The sequence below is a fragment of the Pteropus medius genome, unplaced genomic scaffold (assembly GCF_902729225.1).
Source record: "Pteropus medius unplaced genomic scaffold, Ma_sr-lr_union100, whole genome shotgun sequence".
Taxonomy (NCBI): domain Eukaryota; kingdom Metazoa; phylum Chordata; class Mammalia; order Chiroptera; family Pteropodidae; genus Pteropus; species Pteropus medius.
In genome coordinates, this window is record NW_024351543.1 from 9,083,997 (window position 1) to 9,106,997 (window position 23,001).

Genomic DNA, 23,001 nt, shown 5'->3' on the forward strand with positions numbered 1-23,001 from the left:
AATACAAAAAAGACTGATTCATAGTACGCTGTCAGTTAGCTAGAGTGTTAGAGATGGAAGTTTTGGGGTTTTTTAGCTCATTTTGCAAATAACATAATGTTTTAACATTTGACCTCTATTTCATAAAGATTTGCATTTATTTGAAATGAGAAACAACTGTCAAGGCACGGGCTCTTCACACTAGCTGGTCAGCACATTCTCTTCAGAGAAAATACACAGATAAAAAATATTAAAGTGAAATCAGAATCAGTTTGATGAGTAACAACCATTAGTCTTATGGTTTTAAGGGTTATTTTCCTTAAAGTATTGCCTTCTACACATAAAATTTTCCCCTACTTCAAGGGATTTATTTGTAAAGAACAAATACATTTGCATTTTCAGATTGGCTGGTAAGGTTACCCTTCTGGATAACCCTGATACGGATCAATTCATCCTCTACTCTCTTCCTCACATGTTGTACATTTACTATGTGCCAAGCGCTTGAGCTACTCTAAGGAGACTAAACATACATCCCCCTCTAGGTTACACAGAACCGACAGAAGAGGTAATGAACATGCTAAGCGCTTTATAGTCTCATGTACAAACTATGACATTGTCATGTGACAGATGCCATGAATAAAAGAATTGAGAAAAGGTCCCTGTCTTCGAGAACTTACACTCGAAGACAGAAACGCGGCGGGGGGGGGGCAGGGAGAGAAGGCTTATAACAGGAAATAACGACATGCTTGGCCAAGGAGTATAGATATTAAGAGGACATGGAGCTATAAAAAGTGGGCAGAATTTATACAATCTCTCTTGAAACGCCTGACTTCATGATCTTGGAGTCTATCTAACTATTCGGGGATTTAAACTCCAGCGATCCCATCCAGAGGCAGCCAGGTGACGTACAAACCTCGCCGCATTATTCGCCACAGCCACCGGAACCCCGCTGCCCAGGCCTCAGAGCCGCGCGCAGCAGCCCCGCCCGGCGGCCGGAAATAGGGGCGGAAGAGGCGGGCTTCTCGGATGGCGTCATCAGGGCGCCGAGGGCCTGGCGCGCTGGGGCTTTTGGGGCTAACGTGGAGCGTTTGGCCATGGCAGTCGCCGATGAGGATTTGGGGTCGTTGGTAACGAGTCTGTACGACGTGCAGGCTTTCAAATTTGGGAACTTCGTGCTGAAGAACGGTATCTCTTCCCCCGTCTACATCGATCTGCGGGGCATCGTGTCTCGACCACGTCTTCTGAGTCAGGTGTCAGCCCGGGAAAAGGGAGAACTGGGCTGGGTGGCGGAAATGGAGACCAGAAGATGGGGGATGGGGAGTGACAAGAGCTGGCCTGTGGGTGAGAGTAAAATAGCCTAGCAGGAGGGTGGGCCTGGGGAGTCGGTTTGAGAAGCCCAGAGTCCAGGAACTGTTAATATCTTAAAGGCCCAGAAAGCAGCCTGCTCATTGACCCACTGACGTTGACACGTGCTTTGCAAGAGTCAGGAACATCAATTTGGGGCCCTGTCTCTCATAGAAGTACTTGAAAGAGTTCTGTGTACTTAGCCTCGAAAAAATGGGATGTGTGGAAGAAAGGAAAAGATGGGTGGTGAGAATTAAGTAGTTGCTCAAACACTTGGAAAGGCTGTTACATGGAAGGGGGAATTCGATTTTGTACTGTTACCTGGAGCAAAAACCTGACGGTGGACACTTCGTGAAGGCAGTTTTCTTGGTCAGTATAAGGAAACACTGTCTACAAATTAGAGATTTCTAGCACAGTGTTTCTCAAATTTTGACTATAAATGAATCACCTGGGAATTTTGTTAAAAGTCATGTTATGGTTGAGTAGATCCGGGACTCATTCTGGCAAATGACCAGTCTCTTAAAAATAAAACTTTTTAAAATAATTTATTTTTCAATTACAGTTCTCATACATCATTATATCAGTTTCAGGTATTCAACATAGTGATTAGACATTTATATAACTTTACAAAGTGATTACGCCCATGATTCTAGTACCCTTCTGGCACCATACGTAGTTATTGGAATATTGCTATGTTCCCTATGCTGTACTTTTCATCCTGTGACTATTTTTATAACTCACAGTTTGTACTTATTAATTCCTTTCACCTTTTCTGCTCATCTCCCTGTCCACCTCCCATCTGGCAACCATCAATTTGTTGTCTGTATAGAAATTTTTTCTGTTTTGTTCATTTATTTTGCTTTTTAGATTTCACATTCAATTCAAATCATATGGTATTTGTCTGACTTACTCAGCATCGTAACCTCTAGGTTCATCCATGTTGTTGCAAATGACAAGATTTCATTCTTTTTATTGCTGTATATATGTACCACATCTTCTTTATCCATTGATGGAAATCTAGGTTGCTTTCATATCTTGTCTATTGTAAATAATGCTGTAATGAACAAAGGGGTATATATATCTTTTTGAATTAGTATTTTTTTTTTCTTTGGATAAACACCCAAAAGTGGATTTGGAATTGTTGGGTCATATGGTATGTCTATTTTTAATTTTTTCACGACCTTCCATAATGCTTTCCATAGTGGCTGCACCAATTTACAGTCCTGCCAACAATGCACGAGGGTTCCCTTTTCTCCACATCCACATCCTTGCCAACACTTGCTTGTTATCTTTTTGATAAGCCATTCTGACAGGTGTGAGGTGATTATCTTATTGTGGTTTTGATTTACATTTCCCTGATCATTAGAGATATTCATCTTTTCATCAGTCTATTGGCTATCTCTACTCTTTGGAGAAATATCTATTCAGGTCCTCTGCCTATTTTTTAATTGGATTATTTTTTGATGTTGAGGTGTATGACTTTATTTTGGATATTAACCCCTTATTGGATGTATCATTTGCAAATACCTTCTTACATTCAGTAGGTTGCCTCTTTCTTTTGTTGGTGGTTACCTTGTGGTGCAAAAGCTTTTTAGTTAGATGTAATCCCATTTGTTTGTTTTTTTTTTTCTTTGCCCTGGGAGACATATCCAAAAAATTATTGTTAAGACCAGTGTCGAAGGAGTTTATTACCTATGTTTTCTTATAGGAGTTTTATTGTTTCAGGTCTTATATTTAAGCCTTTAAACATTTTAAGTTTATTTTTGTATATGGTGTAAGAAAGTGGTCTAATTTCATTTTTTGGCAATAATCTGTCTAGTTTCTCCAACACAATTTATTGAAGAAACTGTCCGTACCCCATTGTATATTCTTGTCTCCTTTGTCATTCATTGACCATATAAGCATGGGTTTATTTCTGAGCTCTCTGTTCTCTTCCATTGATCTACTTGTCTGTTTTTGTGCCAATACTACGCTATTTTGATTACTCTGACCTTATAGTATAATTTGTTAGCAGATAGTGTGATACCACCAACTTTGTTCTTTTTCAATATTGCTTTGGCTATTTAAGATCATATAATTTTTAATATTTGTTCTAGTTCTGTGAAAAATTGGTATTTTGGGATTGTACTGACTATATAAATTTCTTTTGGAAATAGGGACATTTTAATGATGTTAATTCTTCCTGTCCATGAGCACAGTATATCCTTCCATTTGTATCTTTTTTGGTTTCTTTCTCCAGTGCCTTAGAGTTTTCTGAGTACAGGTCTTTTACCTCCTTGGTTAAATTTATTCCTAGGTATTTTATTTTTTTGATGCAATTGTAAATGGGATTTTTTTCTTCTCTTTTTGATGGTTTATTTTTGGTGTATAAAAATGCAACTGATTTCTGAATATTAAGTTTGTATCTTGCTACTTTACTGAAGTCATTTATTAGTCCTAATAATTTTTTGATGGAATTTTTAGGATTTTTTATATATAGTATCATGCCATCTGCAAATAATGAGTTTTACTTCTTTCTTTCCAATTTGGATGCCTTTATTTCTTGTCTGATTGCTGTAGCTAGGACTTCCAATACTATGTTGAATAAAAGTGGTAAAAGTGGACATCCTGTCTTGTTCCTGATCTTAAAGAAAAAGCTTTCGGCTTTTTACCATCGATCATGATGTTAGCTGTGGCTTTGTCATATATGGCTTTTATTATGTTGAGATATGTTCCCTCTATCTCCACTTTGCTGAGAGGTTTTCTTTTCCTTCTATTTTTTTTTTTTTATTATCATAAATGGATGTTAGATGTTGTCAGATGCTTTTTCTGCATGTGTTGATATGATCATATGTTTTTTATCCTTCACTTTATGTGGTATATCATGTTAATTGATTTGCAGATATTGAACCAACCTTGCATCCTAAAGGTTACTAGGGGAAATAAATCCCACTTGATTATGGTGTGTGATCTTTTTAATATATTGCTGAATTCTGTTTGCCAGTGTTTTGTAGAGGACTTTTGTATCTATGTTTATCAGGGATATTGGCCTATAATTTTCTTTTTTGTAGTGTCTGATTTTGATATCAGGGTAATTCTAGCCTCCTCAAAAAAAGTTTGGGAGCCTACCCTCCTCTTCAGGTTTTTGAAATGATTTGAGAATAGGTATTAATTCTTCTTTGAATGTTTGGTAAAATTCACCTGTGAAGCCTTCTGGCCCAGGGCTTTTGTTGGGAGTTTTTTTTAAATTACTGACTCAATTTCATTAGTAGTTATCAGTCTGTTAAGATTTTCTGTTTCTTCCTGATTCAGCCTTGGAAGATTGTATGTTTCTGGGAATTTATCTATATCTTCCAGGTTGTCCAGTATGTAGTATTTCCTTTTAACTCCTTCTGTTTCTGAGGTGTCGGTTGACACTTCTCTTTTGTTTCTGATTTTATTTATTTGGGCCCTCTCTCTTTTTTTCTTGATAAGTCAGGCTAAAAGTTTATCAATTTTGTTTATCTTGTCAAAGAACCAGCTCTTCGTTTCATTGATCTTTTCTATTGCTTTTTAGACTATATTTATTTCCACTCTGATCTTTATTATTTCCTTCTATTCACTTTGGACTTCTTCTTTTTCTAGTTCCTTTAGGTGTGAGATTAGATGGAGATTTTTCTTGTTTCTTGACTTAGGCCTGTATTGCCATAAATTTCGCTCTTATAACTGCTTTGGCTGTGTCCCATAGACTTTTGGTCATTGACTTTTCATTTGTCTCAAGGTATCTTTCGATTTCTTCCTTGATCACATTGTTAACCCATTTATTGTTTAGTAGCATGTTATTTAGCCTCCATGTGTTTGTGTGTTTTTCAGTTTTCTTACAATTATTTCTAGTTTCATACCATTGTTTTCCTCCTGTGTGTGTGTATACCTTAATTATTGTATTTACACATGATCTATTACTTTCATCTTTCAACCTTTGTAATATTCCTTTATTTAGTTTTGACCACTTCTTTCTACTTACATCCTTTTAACTTTTCTTGTAATGCTGGTTTAGTGGCGATGGACTTTTTTAGATTTTTTTAGCTTCAGTTCTAAATAATAACCTTGATGGTTACAGTGTTCTTGGTTGTAGGTTGTTCATTTCAGCACTTTGACTATCTCATGCTTATTTCCTTCAAGCCTGCAAAGTTTCTGATGAAAAAATGAAATGATAGTCTGTGTGAGCTCCTTTGTACATAATTAGCTGCTTTTTTCTTGCTACTTTTAAGATTCTTTGTCTTTAACCTTTGGCATTTTAATTGTGATGTGTCTTGATGTGGGCCTCTTTGGGTTCATCTTGTTTGGGACTCTGCTTTTTGGATTTCTATGTCTATATCCTTTGCCAGGTTAGGGAACTTTTCAGTTATTATTTCTTCAAATAGATTTTTTATCCTTTTCTATCTCTTCTCCTTCTTGAACTCTTGTGATGCAAATGTTGGTATGCTTGATATTGTCCTAGAAATCCTGTAAACTATTTTAATTTTTTTTAATTTTTTTTTTTTTCTTTTTGCTGTTTTGATTGGGTATTTTCCACTACCTTGTCTTCCAGATCGTTGATGTGGTCTTTTGCTTCATTTAATCTGCTTGATTCTCTCTAGTATATTTTTTTCATTTCAATTATTGCGTTCTTCATTTTTGATTGGTTCTTTTTTGTATTTTATATCTCTTTGTTGGGGTTCTCACCAAATTAATCTGTTCTTCTCCTGAGTTCATTGAACATCTTTATTACCAATGCTTTGAGCTTTTTATCTGGTAGATTGCTTATCTTCATTTTCTTTAGTTTTTTAAATGGAGTTTTTATTCTTTCATTTGAGACATGTTTTTTTGTCTCATTTTGGCTAACTCTCTGTTTGTTTGTATATATATTAGGTTGATTTGCTATGTTTCCTGGCCTTATGTAGAAGGAGTCCAGTAAGGATAGTGGCACAGTCCTTCTGGTCAACTGAGCCAGGTGCTCCAGGAGTGTTTTCTGTGTGGGTTGTGTGTATCCTCCTGTTGTAGTTGAGCCTTGATTGTTGCCGGCATATCAGTGGGTGGGTTGACCCTCAAGCTGACTGGCTGTGAAGGCCAACCTTGACTACAGGGGACAAACTGTTTTGTGGGGGCTGAGCCCAGGGAGTAGGAATCACTTTAGTGAGGCTCTTATGCCAGACAAGGCTGCATACACATCTGTGTGTTTGTGAAGCTTCTTGGATGTGGCTCTGGTGTGGTCTGGAACCTCTCAGGATGGGCTCTGGTGTGGTCATAGTTCAGCAGCTGCTTGTGCTGGGCTTTGAGGCACTTGAGAGAGGCAAAGGTGTGAGTCAAGGCTGACTGCCATTTGTACCAGGCTTGAGACCATTTGGTGGGAGTTACAATGCAAGCTCAGGCCGGCTGCCACACATGTGGGGTTTGTGGACCTTTGGGAGAGTCTGTAGCATGAGCTGAGGCCAGCCACAGCTTGTGTGAGGGTTGCGGACCTTTGGAAGAGTCTACAACATAAGCCTAGTCAGGCTGCTCTGAAAGAGGCTCCAACTGAGTGAGCAGGTTGAGTGAGGTGGTGTCTCAGGGAAAGACCAGGGCAGGAGGATCAGTGTTGACCAAATTAATGGAGAGCAGAAGATTTTGCACCTGCCCATGCCAGGATGGCTGGATGAGAGGAGAGCTCAACAAAGAAACAGTGGTGTCTGCTAGTATTTCCATCTCCTAAGAGTATTCTCCTGATCCCTGCTCCTCCAGCATTTGCCCTAAAGTTGGTCAGTGTAATTCATCCTCCATATGACCCAGGCCCTTCTCAAGCTGCTACCTCTATGCTGGGGCTTGGAACAAGTTTGTTTGTACTTGAGCCCTTTATGAGCAGTGTCTCAGTCTCCTGTAGCCCTTTATATCTTTGGGACGTTGTCCCCGCTGGTTTTCAAAGCCAGGAATTATTGAGACTCTTCTTCCCAGAACAGGAAGCCAGGTGTGGAGCTCTGACCCCTCATTCCTCAGGGGGAACCTCCAGAGCCTAGCTGTCCTTCTTGTGTATTAATCGCTATACCATGCATGTGGCACTGGCCAGATCTGCATCTCTGTCTCTCCTACCTATCTCTATGTGGCTTCTTTATATCTTTAGTTTTAGGAATTCTATTCAGCTAGTCTTCAAGTTGTTCTCAGTGATGGTTGTTCTATAATTCTGTTGTAATTTTGACGTGTTCATGGGAAGGAGGTGAGTTCAGGTTTTACTTACTTCGCCACCCTCGCCACTGGAATTTTGACAGGAATAGCATTGACTCTGTAGATTGCTTTGGTAGTATGGACATTTTAACAATATTAATTCTTCCAAATTATTAGTATGGTACATCTTTACATTTCTTTATGTCTTCAGTTCCTTTCTTTGTCTTCTATAGTTTTCAGTGTGCAGGTCTTTGACCTCCTTGGTTAAATTTGTTCCTAGATATTTTATTCTTTCAATGCAGTTGGAAATGGGATTGTTTTCTTAATTTCTCTTGTGAAACTTAACTGAAGACTTCTTTCAGGCAGGAAGTATAACTAGGTGATAGGCTTAAATACTGAAAACATAATGGATGAACTGAGGAAAACTGGGACGCCTCAGGGCCATCTGTAGTCTTTGGGATCAACGTCATAGCAGACCCTGAGTCTAGACAAATAGGTTCATTGTTGTGTTTTTATATTTGTAAATTGGAATTTATGCAGAGGGTAATTAAACAAAGGAATTTGTTATTTTTCTGATCAGGTTTGAGACTATTTCCTACTGGGTTATAGTATTGTTATGTTACATTATTTATACACTATTTAGTAATGTTATGTTACATTATTTATACACTATTTATAATAGTTTGTGTGTTTTTTTTTTTTTTACAGGTTGCAGAAATTTTATTTCAAACTGCCCAAAATGCAGGGATCAATTTTGACACTGTGTGTGGAGTACCTTACACAGCTTTACCATTGGCTACAGTTATCTGTTCAACCAACCAAATTCCAATGCTTATTAGAAGAAAAGAAAGAAAGGATTATGGTAAAAATAAAAGTAGTATAAAGATTAAGTTGATATGTAATTTGATACTGCTAAAATTTTTTTTCCTAGGTGCTGATGTTTTACCAGAGTCACGTTGAATGTTCCTCATAGGTTTTTTAAGTTGTTATGGCTTATAGAATTTGTTAACTATTGCTATAAATCACCTTCCTTTCCTTTAGTGTCTGGGGTGAAATACTGTTTTTATTAGACAGTGAAAAAAAGAGCTTTTTTTGCACCATATCTATGAGACCCAGCATTTTTACCAGCCCTTCCTGCATCAGCAGAATATTCTAAGAACACATAACTTTCCCAATATATTTATATTTAAATCACATGAAGAGAAATGCATGAATAAAATTACTCTTATAAAACAATATAAATGCCATATGAAAATATTTTTTTTGGTGGCATAAAAGAACTTTTTTTTCATTATAGTTACATTGGTTAACGAAATCCAGTAAGTTTCAGGTGTACAATTCAACAGTAAGGCATATATATATATACATTGCATTGTGTGTTCACTGCCCATAGTTTGAAATTCTTAATGAATATATTTTTTTCATGGGTCCGTGGGTGTTTTAAACATGTGGGCTTGCTTTAAAACCAAATCAACCTAAAAATATTGGAATTGACTTCATATTTGATATTAAGGAGGTAATAGGGTTTTTTGTTTGTTTTATGTTGAAGTCATAGTATTTCTGGTATAGTTTTTTTTTTTTTTTTAAAGAGTCCTTTTATAGGTGCATTCTAGAAATTTTCATGATGAAACATGATTTCTAGGCTTTGCTTCTAAAAATTATAGGGGGAGTGAGGGAGTGGAGATACAGCTGAAACAAGAGTTATTGACCATTAGTTGTTGAGTGGTGAGGTGCTGTGTTTGTTTTTTTATATTTTATCTAGTTTTATTTGTTTGAAATTGTCCATTATAAAAAATAGTAAAAATACTGTTGCTGTTTGAAGGCAGTGTTTAACTATATGAATTTTTGCCCCTAAGGAAACTATTATTTCTATTTCCTTATTATATGTCTTCAAAAATATCTTAGAATATCATTATTTTTAAAATATATCTGTAAGTACTCACAGTCTTGTGTTCTTGTTTAAGCTAATTCAGTTAAACTTGCCAATTCTTCAAAGGGAAGAAAGGAGTTAAGAGAAAAGAAATGGGAAAAGGCAAAGGCGGTACCTGTGATAAAGCTCAAAAAGTGGGCAAAATGCCACCAATTTTATTTCTCTTTCAAAATAAAACAAATTTGGTAGTGAAAAATATAAAAATGAGTCTCTAATAAAATAAATCTATGAAGTCTTCCTCCTGAATTATTTATATTCTACAGATTATCTGAAAATAGTCTATAGTGGGGGTGCCTTGCATTATATAGTTCATAAAGTTGTAGTGATTGGTCTAAATGGTTGCTGAGTATTTCCCTCCTGAATTTATATCTGCAAAGGCCAATTTTTTGGCTGATCTTGAGTATGAACTGGTTTATTAACAGAAAAAAGAACATTCATTAGGATATTGGGTATTCTGTGTTTTATCACTTTCCTTGATCTAGATCTTGCTTTAAGAAACCTCATATTTGAAATTTTGATCATAAACATGTAAAATGGTGTTTATTTACACAGCAAAATAATTTGCTAGTTTTACTATAAATATTCTGTATATGTAATTTTGACAATTTGGAGATACAGACATTGAACAAACCGGTAATCAAGGCACATTGAAGATTCATCAGAAATAAAGTAGTTCCAAAGGAGATTATCAGAAAATAAGATTTAGATCATCCATCTCTTCATAAATACATGCCAAATTTATATTGCAAGATAAATCTTGAGTTGACTGATATATAAAATTTCAAATTGGAATCAATATCATTTTTTCTTTTCCAGGTACTAAGCGTCTTGTAGAAGGGGCTATTAATCCAGGAGAAACCTGTTTGGTCATTGAAGATGTCGTTACTACTGGATCTAGTGTTTTGGAAACTGTTGAGGTTCTTCAGAAGGAGGGCTTAAAGGTCACTGATGCCATAGTGCTGCTGGACAGAGAGCAAGGGGGCAAGGACAATTTGCAGGCACATGGGATTCGTCTCCACTCAGTGTGTACATTGTCCAAAATCCTGGAGATTCTTGAGCAACAGAAAAAAATTGATGGCGAGATGGTTGAGAGAGTGAAGAGATTTATTCAGGAGAACGTTTTCGTAGCTGCTGATCATAATGGTTCTCTCCCTTCTGTAAAGAAAGCACCCAAAGAACTCAGCTTTGACGCTCGTGCAGACCTGCCCAGGATTCACCCAGTTGCAGCGAAGCTTCTCAGGCTTATGCAAAAGAAGGAGACCAATCTGTGTCTGTCTGCTGATATCTCAGAGTCCAGAGAGTTGTTGCAGCTAGCAGATTCTTTAGGACCCAGCATCTGCATGCTCAAGACTCATGTGGATATTTTGAATGATTTTACTCTGGATGTGATAAAGGAATTAACAACTCTGGCAAAACGCCATGAGTTCTTAATATTTGAAGACCGGAAATTTGCAGATATAGGAAACACAGTAAAAAAGCAGTATGAAGGTAAGTATCATTCAGGAATCTGCAAGAATCAGAAATCCAGTTTAAACTGGCTGAAGGAAAAAAAAGGAAATGTATTGACTCACATCTCTGAAAATCCAGCCATAGAACAGGCTGTCAAGCGTGGTTGGATCGATGTCTTCTGGACTTGCTTTCTCTTCATCTCTCATCTCTGCTTTCTTCTTTCTTGACTTCTTTCTCAGGTAGGCACACTCTTCATGCCTACGCCAAATCAGTCACTGGGGTATAGAATACCTTTATTTAGGTATAGAATAGCTAAAACCTTTATTAGCGCCCCTGGGTAATATGCCCCGCACCTGGCGATGTGAGGTTGTTAACGCTGTGTAAACTTCTTGAACCAAGATCTGGTCACCCTTTAAAGAAACCAAGGGTGCTCATGCCAGAGAAGGGGACATAGGTTCTAGGCAGGCAAAAATGACAGATGTTGGCAGCACACAGCGAGTTTTGATATTTGAATAAAAATTGCAGATATGGGAAATAATGCAAAAGTATAAAGTAAGATTTATTTTTAGTGGAAAAGAATTTAATATACAACTTAATTTTTTTGTTGTTAAATAGGAACTCAAAGTAGCGCATATGTTGAAAAAATTGGTTAATGCTCTGCCCATTTTTCTATGTAAATTTCTGTCCAATTGTACCTATTTAATGTGGTTTTTCACTTAGTCTTATATTTTATCATATTATTAAGACTTCTAGGCATCTTTTGAGAAAACTTAATTTTTTAAGTAATGTATGCATATTCTTAAGCTAGTTCTTTAGTATAGAGTTGTCTGTGACTTTTTTCATGTGCTTAAGGTGTTCTACTCTCATCACATTGCTTAGTTTAGTTTGTTGGCTAAAAGATAAACTTTCTACAGGTTTGCATGTAAGTTTTTAAAAAATCAGGGTTATTGCTGTCATCTTTTAAAATGAATACAATTGCCTATTCAAATTTGAAGAGCTAAAGAAACCTAATAATAAGTAGAAGATTTGAGAGATGATAAAGTTGCTGAGAGATCCCTACAGAATGAAAATTTGTCATCTTCAGAGGAATTTTAGAACGTCGATATCTTTGACCTCTATAAACACCTATCTTCAGTGGAGTCCATTTCTAATTGCATACATTTTATTAGTGGTCACAAGCTTCAGCCTGCAAGGAAAAAGTCTTAGTGTTACTGGTAAACTAAGTACAGAACTTGCAAGTTGGTTTTTTTTTTTTTTTTTAATTGTGATCTCTAAGCTAGCTACAAGGTGGACAGAAAATTTTCACAGTTGGAACCATAGGTCCACTGATAATCACTAAAATTCTTGAAGTGTTTCACTATTTTATTAACATGTTACTAGATTATTTCATATTGTAGTTTGTTGGTTAGGCAAAAAGTTAAAGGTTTTTGTTTGAAGTTTGACAAACATCTTTTATCCCCCTTCTTCTTAGGTGGCATCTTTAAAATAGCTTCCTGGGCAGATCTAGTAAATGCTCATGTAGTGCCGGGCTCAGGAGTTGTGAAAGGCCTGCAAGAAGTAGGCCTGCCTTTGCAGCGGGGGTGCCTGCTCATTGCAGAGATGAGTTCCACTGGCTCCCTGGCCACTGGGAACTATACTAAAGCAGCGGTAAGTGACAGAGGGACAGAGGGACAGGGCGAGAGAAGGCCAGGCTGTTACAAGAGAAGAAAATATCTTAATTTGGGGTCTTGAAACCTGCTAAAAGGAAAAATCAGCTGTTGTCAGTGTGACAGTATATTAATACTAGTTGGCTAGTGTTCTCTGATATCTTTCACGGGACACTTAAGAGATTTGAATTGTACTCCCAAGAGAGAAACACTGAAACACAGACTCTTGGTCAAATAAACATCTGCCTGTATGCTTGCCTGACCTTTAAGAGAGTTGGTGTTTTTTTTTTCATCTCACCGTGAGTTGAAATTGAAAGATTCTACCCAGACGTGCAGTTTCTCAGACTCTCCCAAGTCTCATAGGGATGCATTCTCATGACAGTGGCCCACATGAAATGGCTTTACCTTTTTTAATCTTTGATATTGATATTATTTGGGAAAGCTCTTAGAGTCCAGACACATGGTTTCCACCAGTAACTCCCCCCATTATTAAAAACTTTATTATACCACACACATTAATACTCAACCCCCACCCATATATATCAGAATAAAACGAGCAGTGGATGATTATCTAGTTAAAAAGTTCTTCACATTTTCCTCTGGTTAAGTTTCCTAGGGATAGTCACCTAGAGATAGATCACCTTTACTGGTATTATAAAGACTATTACTTTTTAGAAGTAATAGGAATTATTTTAATAACATTTTAATTCTTACATAGGAATTTATTTTTTCATGTGATTTCAAAGACTGTCTATGGAACTGTGAAGAACTCACATGGCCCTAGGGCCGGGTTTTAACCCACCCCTGAACTGTCCATAAATGTCTGTGATTTCCCAGCTCTCATAGCAGGGGGTCTATGAGTCAGTGCTAATATTTGGCATTCAGGAAGTCTGGGTCTGGCTCAAGGACAGGACATCACTAGTAGATAATCGTACTGGTGCCATAGAACAGTATGAGCCTCGGGGAAGAGCCAAATTAGAAAGTCAGACCTTTTAGAGAAACGTCTATGAATGTGAGGTAATGGTATAGAAACTGGAGACCAGTTGTTAGCAAATGTCAGAGAAGAGGGAAAGCGGTAGAAATGAGATTCCTTTAGCTCTTGACAACATCTGTTTTTTATATGGTGGCTGTCTTTGGATATGGAATACCCTGTGTAGGTAGGCAGTAAGTCTTTAATATGGTTCCATACTATTAGAAATGTATTCTAGAGTGCTCCCCTCATATTCTTTTTGGAAGTAGGTGGGTCCCCAAGCATTATTACAAATAAATAATTATGCAGCATCTAAATTTTAGAAACACATAAGATTTTTAATGTTTAGGGTATAGTTAATTGGGAGAAGGGGAGACATGGGGTAATGGAGCAAGTACGTAGATCTATATCTAAGATTACCTGTTTTACATATGAGTTTAATATGAAATGAGAAAAGACATCTGTAAAATAGCAAAGTTTATTACTAGTTAATAGAGCCAATTTTTTATTTGTAGAACTATTATTCTGTATGATTAACCGCTTTCTTCTGGTCTGTCCTGTTGCATTCTATTTAGGTTAGAATGGCTGAGGAGCATTCTGAATTTGTGATTGGTTTTATTTCTGGCTCCCGAGTAAGCATGAAACCAGAATTTCTTCACTTGACTCCAGGAGTTCAGTTGGAAGCAGGAGGTAAATCTGTTTGTTGGTCTTCCAAACTGCCTCTTTACCTAAGTCAGCAGAGGCAAAATGACGTTTTGTGTGTTATTATAAAGTTGCTAAAGAGAAAGTTTGTTTGTCTAGAACAGTAATGAATGAGCTCTTTTGCCTGGTGATACTGACCTAGATATGCAAAATAGCTTGCAGTCTATTTTAGGATGAAAATTTAGAAAGCTACTTTTCATTGAAATGTGCCCAGATATTTTAATTATTTCCCAACTGATGTTCTGAATATGCTGCCAAAAAAAGATGATGTTCTATGCTCAAAGAAGAATGTGCTGGGCTAAACAAAATTAAACATTTGTTTCTTTGTTAGAGGACTTTGCAGAGCCTTTGATGAGCTATCTATTGTGACTCTCCAGTTGTCTTGTCTCTCAAGCTGATTTGAACATGTAACTCAGCAGTCTGAGAAGTAGAGTTGTAGTGGCTAAAACGCTGCAAATTTTCTCATCGATAGTCTCTAATCAGTAGAGGAATAATCTAGGTTATAAAAATAGATGTATTTAAATGTCCCGTGGGACTCAGTAAAGCTTTGTTTTTGAATGGGGAAGAAATGATGACCTGAAAAATTTTTATTCTTCCAGAATTGGCTATTGTGCAAGAAAGGTTGCTCATCCTAGGTATGGGAGTTGATTCTGTCGCACTCTCCATCTCTTTCCTTCTTTATGGATTAGGCTTAAGAAGTCGGAGATTAAAACTCTGAACAGTAGGGTTCTCAGCAAAACTATCTAAAATGAAAACAACCGTGCTTATCACCCTTCAGAGGAATCTGTCAGGTCGACATTCTGATGTTCTGTTTTTACATTGAAAATTTCAAAAGTTACCTTTAAAAATATTAAAAGTAGATTTTTATACTAGTCATTCTTGTGTAAGTTCCATCCACCTCTTGAGCTGTAAACATTTTGAGTCAGATTTGGATTTCTGGCCCTTCTGTTTAGTAACCATGTATCTTTGGACAGATCACTTCTTTCCATCTCATTTTCTTGGTAAAATGATGATAATAGTGTTGACCTCTTAGGGTTGTTGAAAGGCTTAAATGAGATAATGTACTTAAAGCACTTAATACAATGTTTTGACACAGCGTAAGCACTCTATGCTCGTCAACTGTTAATGTGCATTGTAAGCCCCCACAATTATTTGATTAGATAGTACAATTAGGATCTAGGCTTTTGGGGATATTTAAAGCATCTTGGATTTGAAAAATAGCCATTTAACAGGAGGCTTCTGGAACAATAGAATTTAAAAAAGGAAAAAGCAGGGTTTTGGTTCAAGGTGGCAATGTAGGAAGTCCTGAACTTACCTCTTCCATGGACACATCAAGTCTACAACTACATATGGAACAGTTTCCTCTGAGGGAAAAAAATAAGCTAGCTAAGAGAGGACTACATATCAGGTAAATAAGAAAACCGCATCAAAGTGGGTAGGAGAGGCTGGAGCAGAGTCTTAATATAAACCCCATCCTTGGCATGGTAACCCACAGTTAGGAGGGAACTCAAAACTCAGAGCTTCTCCCTGAGGAGTGAAGGGTTTGAACTGCACATCAGACACTCCAACTTTTAAGACTTACACCTGAGAGATGAGTCCCCAAAACATCCAGCTTTGAACACTAATGGGGCTTGTGTCCACAAGACTGTATGTAGTGAGCTGAAAACAGCCCTTGAAGAGCTTGTACGCTCAGACCCACCCGCTGGTACCCACATTAAGTAGAAAGCTCATTTGATAGTATTACAGTGTTGGCCTGACGGGAAGGCATCTAACTTAACACATATCCAGGAGCTTGCTGTAATACTCTCCAGGGACAGAGGCTAGTGAGCACTGTCTTTGTGCTCTTCCTCTGCCTTGCTCTAGCCAGTGAGACCCATCTCTTTTGCTTTTTGTTTCCCACTGGGTGCCGTTTTTGCACTCTCTTGCTGCTGCACTCCAGAGCATCAGTATCTCTTGGGAGTTTTTACACGTGCCTCGTGCCCTGATTCTTGCAGCTGTTGCCCAGGGGACATCCCTTGATCATTTGCCTCTAGAGGCTAGGGGAACTTGTGTTCCTGGAATCCCAATGGGACTGTAACAATTGCAGAGGCGATTCTTAGTAGGCGACCACCCCCAGGGCACTGCACCGACAGCATACTGAAACAGCCTTCAGTCTTTCTTTGAAAGAGGCCTGTTTGCTTGTCCAGGAGCTTTGGCCTGAGGAGCAGGTTTCTGATTTGACACACATCTAGTAGCCTACAGAAGTACTCTCAGGGAATAATGGCTAGTGGACACAATCTTTGCATTCTGCCTCACTCCAGATCACCTGTATCTCCCAGCAAGGAGCTTATACCTTTGGCGCCTTGATTTTTGCAGCTGCTGCTGACGGACACCTCTACATGGCCTTGTTCTAGTGGTCTGCAGAGCTTACAGGTCCCACTGGACTGTAACCAACAGAGAAAATGTTCTTAAACAGCTATTACCCCTAAGAGATAGCAAAAAGCAACAGACTTAGGAGCTCAGTCTTCCTGTGAAAGACAGGTGTATTTGTTAATCATCATATAGCTGCAGACTGTGGGGCAGGCTTCTAATTAAACACACATCTAAGGGCTGACTTTAATCCTTTCCAGAGACTGTTCAGAGGACAGGTGTTATCTCCCTGCTCTCCCTCTACTGTATTCCAGAGCTCTAGTATCTCCCAGAGGGGAGCTCTTACATGTATCTGGTTCTGTAGTTTTTGCAGCTACTGCCCAGGAGACACTCTTTCATTCCCTGGCTGTAATGGCCGGGGGTAGGGGGTTGGATGGGAGTGGGAGACTTGTGTTCCTGGGTCCCACAGGACTGTAACAATTGGAGAGACAATTCTTAGCAAGCTACCTTCCCCAGGACACTGTGCAGACAGCATACTGAAACATTCCCCCAGTCTTTTTGTAAGAGGCCTATTTACTTGTCCTAGAGTTTCAGCCTGAAGGGCAGGCTTTAGGTGTGGCACACACATGGGTCCTACAGAGCTGTTCTCAGGGAGCATAAGCTGGTGGACACCATCTTTGTGCTCTCCCTCTGCCACGCTACAGTTTGCTGGTGCAGCCTGGAGCCCAGATTTTTGTGATTACTGCTCAGGTGATACCTTCAGATAACCTGGCTCTGGTGGCCATCAGGGTTTACGCTTGTGGTCCCATAGGATTGTATATATTTGCATTCTTTAAAAGCTGCTGCCTAAGGATATGGCTTCCAATTATTCTGAATCTAGGTGCTGACTAGATCTTTTTGGATCACTGACAGGTGTTAGCACACCCTCAACTACTGGGAGCTATTAAAACTGTAATAGACTGCTTGGACAGTCAAAGGTTTGAGGGCAGGATTGAACACAGGTTCATCTGCTATACAAGGCCACTCCTTCAAGACTGGGAGAGGTGGTTATTTCATTTAATGCATTAAAACCAACATAGTCAACCAAAATGAAAACACAGGGATCTATATTCCAACATAGTCAACCAAAATGAAAACACAGGGATCTATATTCCAAGCGAAAGAAAAACTTGGAAAAAAAACCTTTAATGAAATGGAGATAAATAATTTACCTGGTAGTGTTCAAAGTAATGGTTATAAAGATGTTCACCAAACTCAGAAGAATGGATGATAACTGTGAGAACTTCAAGGTAGAAAACATAAGAAAGTATAAATTAGAAGTCACAGAGCAGAGGACTACAGTACTGAACTGAGAAATCCATAAGAGGGGTTCGACAGCTGACTAGATGAAAAAAGATCCAGAAGAAAACAGAACAAAGTATCAGTGAATGCAAAGACAAGGCAGTGAACTCACCCATCAGAGCAGCAAAAAGAAAAAGAATGAAAAAAAGTGGAGATAGCTTAAAGGACTTATAGGGACATCAAGCACATTGACATTCACATTGTAGGTGTACCACAAGAAGAAAGGAACAAGAATGGGACAGAAAAATTACTTGAAGAAATAATGCTGGAAAGTGTGCCTGACCTGGGAAAGGGAATGGACACGCAGACACAGGAATTGCAGAGAGGCCACACCGAGGCACATTGTAATTAGAGTGTCAAAGGTTAAAGACACAGAATCTTAAAAGCAAGAGAAGAACAACTTGTTATATACAAGGGAATTCCAATAAGACTGATCAGATTTTTAAGCAGAAACTTTTCAGGCCAGAAGATAGCAGCATGACACATTCAAAGTGCTGAAAGAAAAAAAAAACTTCCAACAAAGAACTCTACCCATCAAAATCATTCAGAATTTAAAGAGAGAGAGTTTTCCAGATCAGCAAAAGCTAGAGTTCATTATCACTAAAGTGGCCTAACAGGAAGTGTTAAAGGGATTTCTTTAAGCTGAAGAGAAAGGGCACTGGAAAGGTAAATATATAGTAAAAGTAGTGGATTAATCACTTATAAAGCTAGTTTGAAAGTTAAAAGACAAAAGTAGTAAAAATGATTTACAGTAAGTTAAGGGATATAGAAAAGCTGTAAAATGTGACCAAAAAAACCTGGGGGGAATAAGAATGTAGAGCTTTAGAATACAAACAAACTTAAGTTGTTATCAACTTAAAATAGACTGTTACAGATATAAATTGTTATATGTAAGTCTTACGGTAACAACAAATCAAAATCCTATGAATCCTATAGTGGGTACACTAAAGATAAAAGAATCTAAGCATACAACTAAAGAAGATCACCAAACCACAAAGATGAAAGAACAGAGAGGAACCACAGAACAGCCAGAAATCAATTAACAAAACAGCCAGAACAGCCAGAAATCAATTAACAAAATGGCAATAAGTACATCCCTAACAAAAATTAATTAAATGTAAATGGAGTACATCTTCCAGTCAAAAGACAAAGTGGCTGAATGGATTTAAAAAAAAAAGGCCCATATATATGCTCCTTACAAGAAACTCACTTCAGATGTAAAGACACACACCTACTGAGGTGAAGGGATGAAAAAAGATATTATATGCAAAGGAAACCGAAAGAAACCTAGGGTATCTATACTTATTTCAGACAAAGACTTTAAAACAAAGACTGTAATAAGAGACAGAGAAGAGCATTACACAATGATAAAGGTTTCAACCAAGAAAAAGCTATAACATTGATAAATATGCATCCTACATAGGACCTACATATATAAAGCAAATATTAACAGACCTAAAGGGAGAAATAGACAGAAATATAATAATAATAGAAGCCATAATACTTCACTTACATCACAATAGATTACTTAGAAAATCAATAAGGAAACATTGGCTTTACTTAACCGACATGTTAGAACAGATGGATTTAATAGATATATAAAACATTTCATCCAAAAGCAGTAGTATACACATTCTTAAATGCACATAAAACAGTTTCCAGGACAGATCATATTTTAGGCCACAAAACAAGTCTTAATATATTTAAGAGGATCGAGATCATATCAAGTATCTTCTCTGACCGCAATGGTATGAAACTAGAACTCATAAGAAGAAAACTGGAAAATTCACAAATATGTGGAGATTAAACAACATGCTACTGAACAACCTATGGGTCAGAGAAGAAATCAAAAGAGGAAATTCTTGGGAAAAAAAATAGAAATACAACATACCAAATTTACAGGATGCAGCAAAAACAATTCTAAGAGTAAAGTTCAGAATGATAAAGTTCTGCCTCAAGGAACTAGAAAAAGAACAAAGTCCAATAATAATGGAAGGAAATAAAGATCAGAGCAGAAATAAATGAGACTAAAAAGATCAATGAAACTAAGACCCGGTTTTTGAAAAGAAACAAAGATTGATAAACCTTTAGCTAGACTCACCAATAAAAAAAGGATTCAAATCAGAAATGAAAGGGATGTTCCAACTGATACCACAGAAATAGGATCATAAGAAACTACTATCAATTACATGTCAACAAATTTGACAACCTAGAAGAAATGGATAACTTCCTAGAAACATACAAGCACCCAAGACTGAATCATAAAGCAATTGAAGTTGTGAACACACATTACTTACTAGTAGAGATTGAATCAGTAATCAAAAACCTCCTAACAAAAATCCAGGACCAGACAGCTTCAGTGGTGAATTTTTACAAACATTCAGAGAAAGAGTAATACTAGTCCTTCTCAAACTCTTCCAAAAAATAGAACAGGAAATGCCTTCAAACTCATTTTACAAGGCCAGCATTACCGATACCAACACCAGACAAAGACGTCACAGGGAAGGAAAATTACAGTTCAATATCCTGACGAACATCAAGGCAAAAATCCTCAACAAAGTATTAGCAAACTGAATTCAAAAATAGATTAAAAGGATCATACACTATGATGATTTAATGAGATTTATTCTAGGGGTGGAAGGATGGAGGAACATCCACAAATCAAACACATTAACACCACTTTAACAAAATGAAGAATAAAAATCATATGATCATCTCAATAGATGCAGAAAAAAACATTGGACAAAATTCACATCCATTCATGATGAAGACTCAACAAAGTGGGTAGAGGGAACATACCTCAATATAATAAAGCCTGTAAATGACTGTCCCACAGCTAACATTATACTTAGTGGTGAAAAGCGGAAAGCTTTTCTCTAAGATCAGAAACAAGACAAGGATGTCCCCTCTCACCACTTTTATTCAGCATAATATTGGAAGTCCTAGCCAGGGCAACTAGTCAAGAAATAAAAGGCTTCCAAATTGTAAATGAAGAAGTAAAATTGTCACTTGTTTGCAGATGACATACAAGAAGTCTTAAAGACTCCACCAAAAAAACTGTTGACGTTAATAAGCTAATTCAGTAAAAATTGTAATATACAAAAATCTGTTGCATTTCTATACACTATTCAACTATCCAAAAGGGAAATCAAGAAAAACAGTCTCATTTACAGTTGCATCAAAAATGAAAACCTTAGGAATAAATTTAATCAAGGAAGTAAAAGACCTGTCCACTGAAAACTACAAGACACTGTTGAAAGAAATTGAGGAAGACACAAATCTATAGAAAGATGTTCTGTGCTCATGGATTTGAAGACTATTATTAAAATGCCCATACTGCCCAAAGCAATCTACGGAATCAGTACCATCCCTATCAAAATTCCAATGGCATTTTTCCTAAAAATAGAAGTTTCAAAATTTGTATAAAACCGCAAAAGACCCTGAATAGCCAGACTAATCTTGAGAAAGAAAACACAGCTGGAGGCATCACACTTTCTGATTTCAAACTGTATTGCAGAGCTGTAGTAATCAAAACAGTATGGCATTGGCATATTAAAAACAGACATATAGATGAATGGAACAGAATAGACCTCAGAAGTAAACCCACACATATATGGTCAATTAATTTACAGCAAAGGAGCCTAGAATATACAATGGGGAACGGACAGTTTCTTCAATAAAGTGGTGTTGGGAAAACAGTATATCCACATGCAAAAGAAAAACTGGATCACTATCTTATACACAAAAATTAACTCAAAATGGAATAAAGAGTTGAATGTAAGACCTGAAACCATAAAACTCCTAGAAGAAAACATAGGTTATAAAACAGTGTGTCACAGCGATTCTGAAATGTGTACTAAAATTGTCTTTAATTGTAAGGCCAATTTTTATTCTTATCTCTTTGGTATTGAACCTTTCTTAGCAATACAAGAGAATTACTTCTTTGATTTCTGATACTGTTAAACTATAAATGCTCTATATTAGACATTGAAAAGGAATTGGTTAGCTCGTCTTCATTGTGGAGGTCTCTGGCCTACTCAGGGGATGTTTTCACCTGCTTTAACTCACTTAATGGAAAGGCATGGAAAGCAAGAGCGTATTTTTATGTAAAGCTAGTTAGATACTTTTTCAGGAAAGTTATGTGACAGGTTTTCTGATGTTTTATATTATGTTAATCAGTAACTTTTCTGTTTTTGCAGGGGATAATCTTGGTCAACAGTACAATAGCCCGCAAGAAGTTATTGGCAAACGAGGTTCTGATATCATCATTGTAGGTCGGGGCATAATAACATCTGCTAATCATCTGGAAGCAGCTGAGATGTACAGAAAAGCCGCCTGGGAAGCTTATTTGAGTAGACTTGGCGTTTGAGTGTCTGGAATACCTTTTGTGAAGGCCATGAAGATCCATTGTCTCTTGAGATATACTGGCTGGAAATAACAAGCAGCCTTTAATACTGCTTGAATTCTTCCATGGGTCCTCTGTTGGAATGACTTCAAGAGTTATCACAGTGTTTAGGAAGTACTGAATGGCTTGTAATCACTGCATTATTGCTATAATAAATTCATTTTCAAAAATTTTTTTAGTGAGACTGGTGTTGGTTAAGCAGTCACAGCCCTGTCTGCGTCAAGGTCTTCCACACTTGAGGGTCCCCCCTTGCCAATCTGTAAATCAGACCGATTCTTTTAATTGCCATGACAAAACTTTTAGGACATTAAGAGGCTAAAACCAGTACATTTCTTGCGTCCTTTATTCTGTGTCTAATGTGATGCCCAAAGAATATTAAAATATTAGCTCTTCTCCTCTTAAAAGTGATAGTCCAGGTATCCAAATGGTGCTGGTTCCCAGAACTGCCATTACTCACCCACCAGAGTCCAAGGTGGGGAAGGGGGAAGATGACAGCCCCTGAAGATAATATCTGGCTTTCATTTAAAAAAAAATGGAGAGAGCTTCTGACTCATTTCTTTCCTTGTGCAGCAGCTGTGCACCTGTGCTGAAATCCAGTCACAGCTTCTTTGGGCCTTATTTGGATTACAAATGGACAAGCTCCTCCATTTCCTTAAAAAGACATCAGCATCAGGAGATCTAAGGTTCCAATTGAAGGTTTACTAGAGGATCTTACATAATGTCCCAACTGTCATTGACAGGAAAGTCAGCC

At 37.4% G+C, this 23,001-nt stretch overlaps 1 protein-coding gene across 1 annotated transcript; it reads left to right on the forward strand.

The window, feature by feature from the left end:
• The first annotated feature begins 995 nt into the window (after positions 1-995).
• UMPS (uridine monophosphate synthetase) lies at positions 996-22,422 on the forward strand. Its single transcript, XM_039843238.1, has 6 exons — positions 996-1,229; positions 8,167-8,320; positions 10,205-10,876; positions 12,309-12,484; positions 14,029-14,143; positions 22,045-22,422. Exons 1-6 carry the CDS (start codon positions 1,074-1,076, stop codon positions 22,212-22,214), a joined length of 1,443 nt encoding a protein of 480 aa, XP_039699172.1. The 5' UTR covers positions 996-1,073; the 3' UTR covers positions 22,215-22,422.
• The last annotated feature ends 579 nt before the right edge of the window (positions 22,423-23,001 follow it).

What these genes read in the sequence shown, in the direction of transcription:
- UMPS (XM_039843238.1), top strand. Translation starts at nt 1,074, where the DNA reads ATGGCAGTCGCCGATGAGGATTTGGGGTCGTTGGTAACGAGTCTGTAC. An exon ending in AAAAGAAAGAAAGGATTATG is followed by an intron (nt 8,321 to 10,204) that starts GTAAAAATAAAA and finishes TTTCTTTTCCAG; the next exon opens with GTACTAAGCGTCTTGTAGAA. An exon ending in GGAACTATACTAAAGCAGCG is followed by an intron (nt 12,485 to 14,028) that starts GTAAGTGACAGA and finishes CATTCTATTTAG; the next exon opens with GTTAGAATGGCTGAGGAGCA.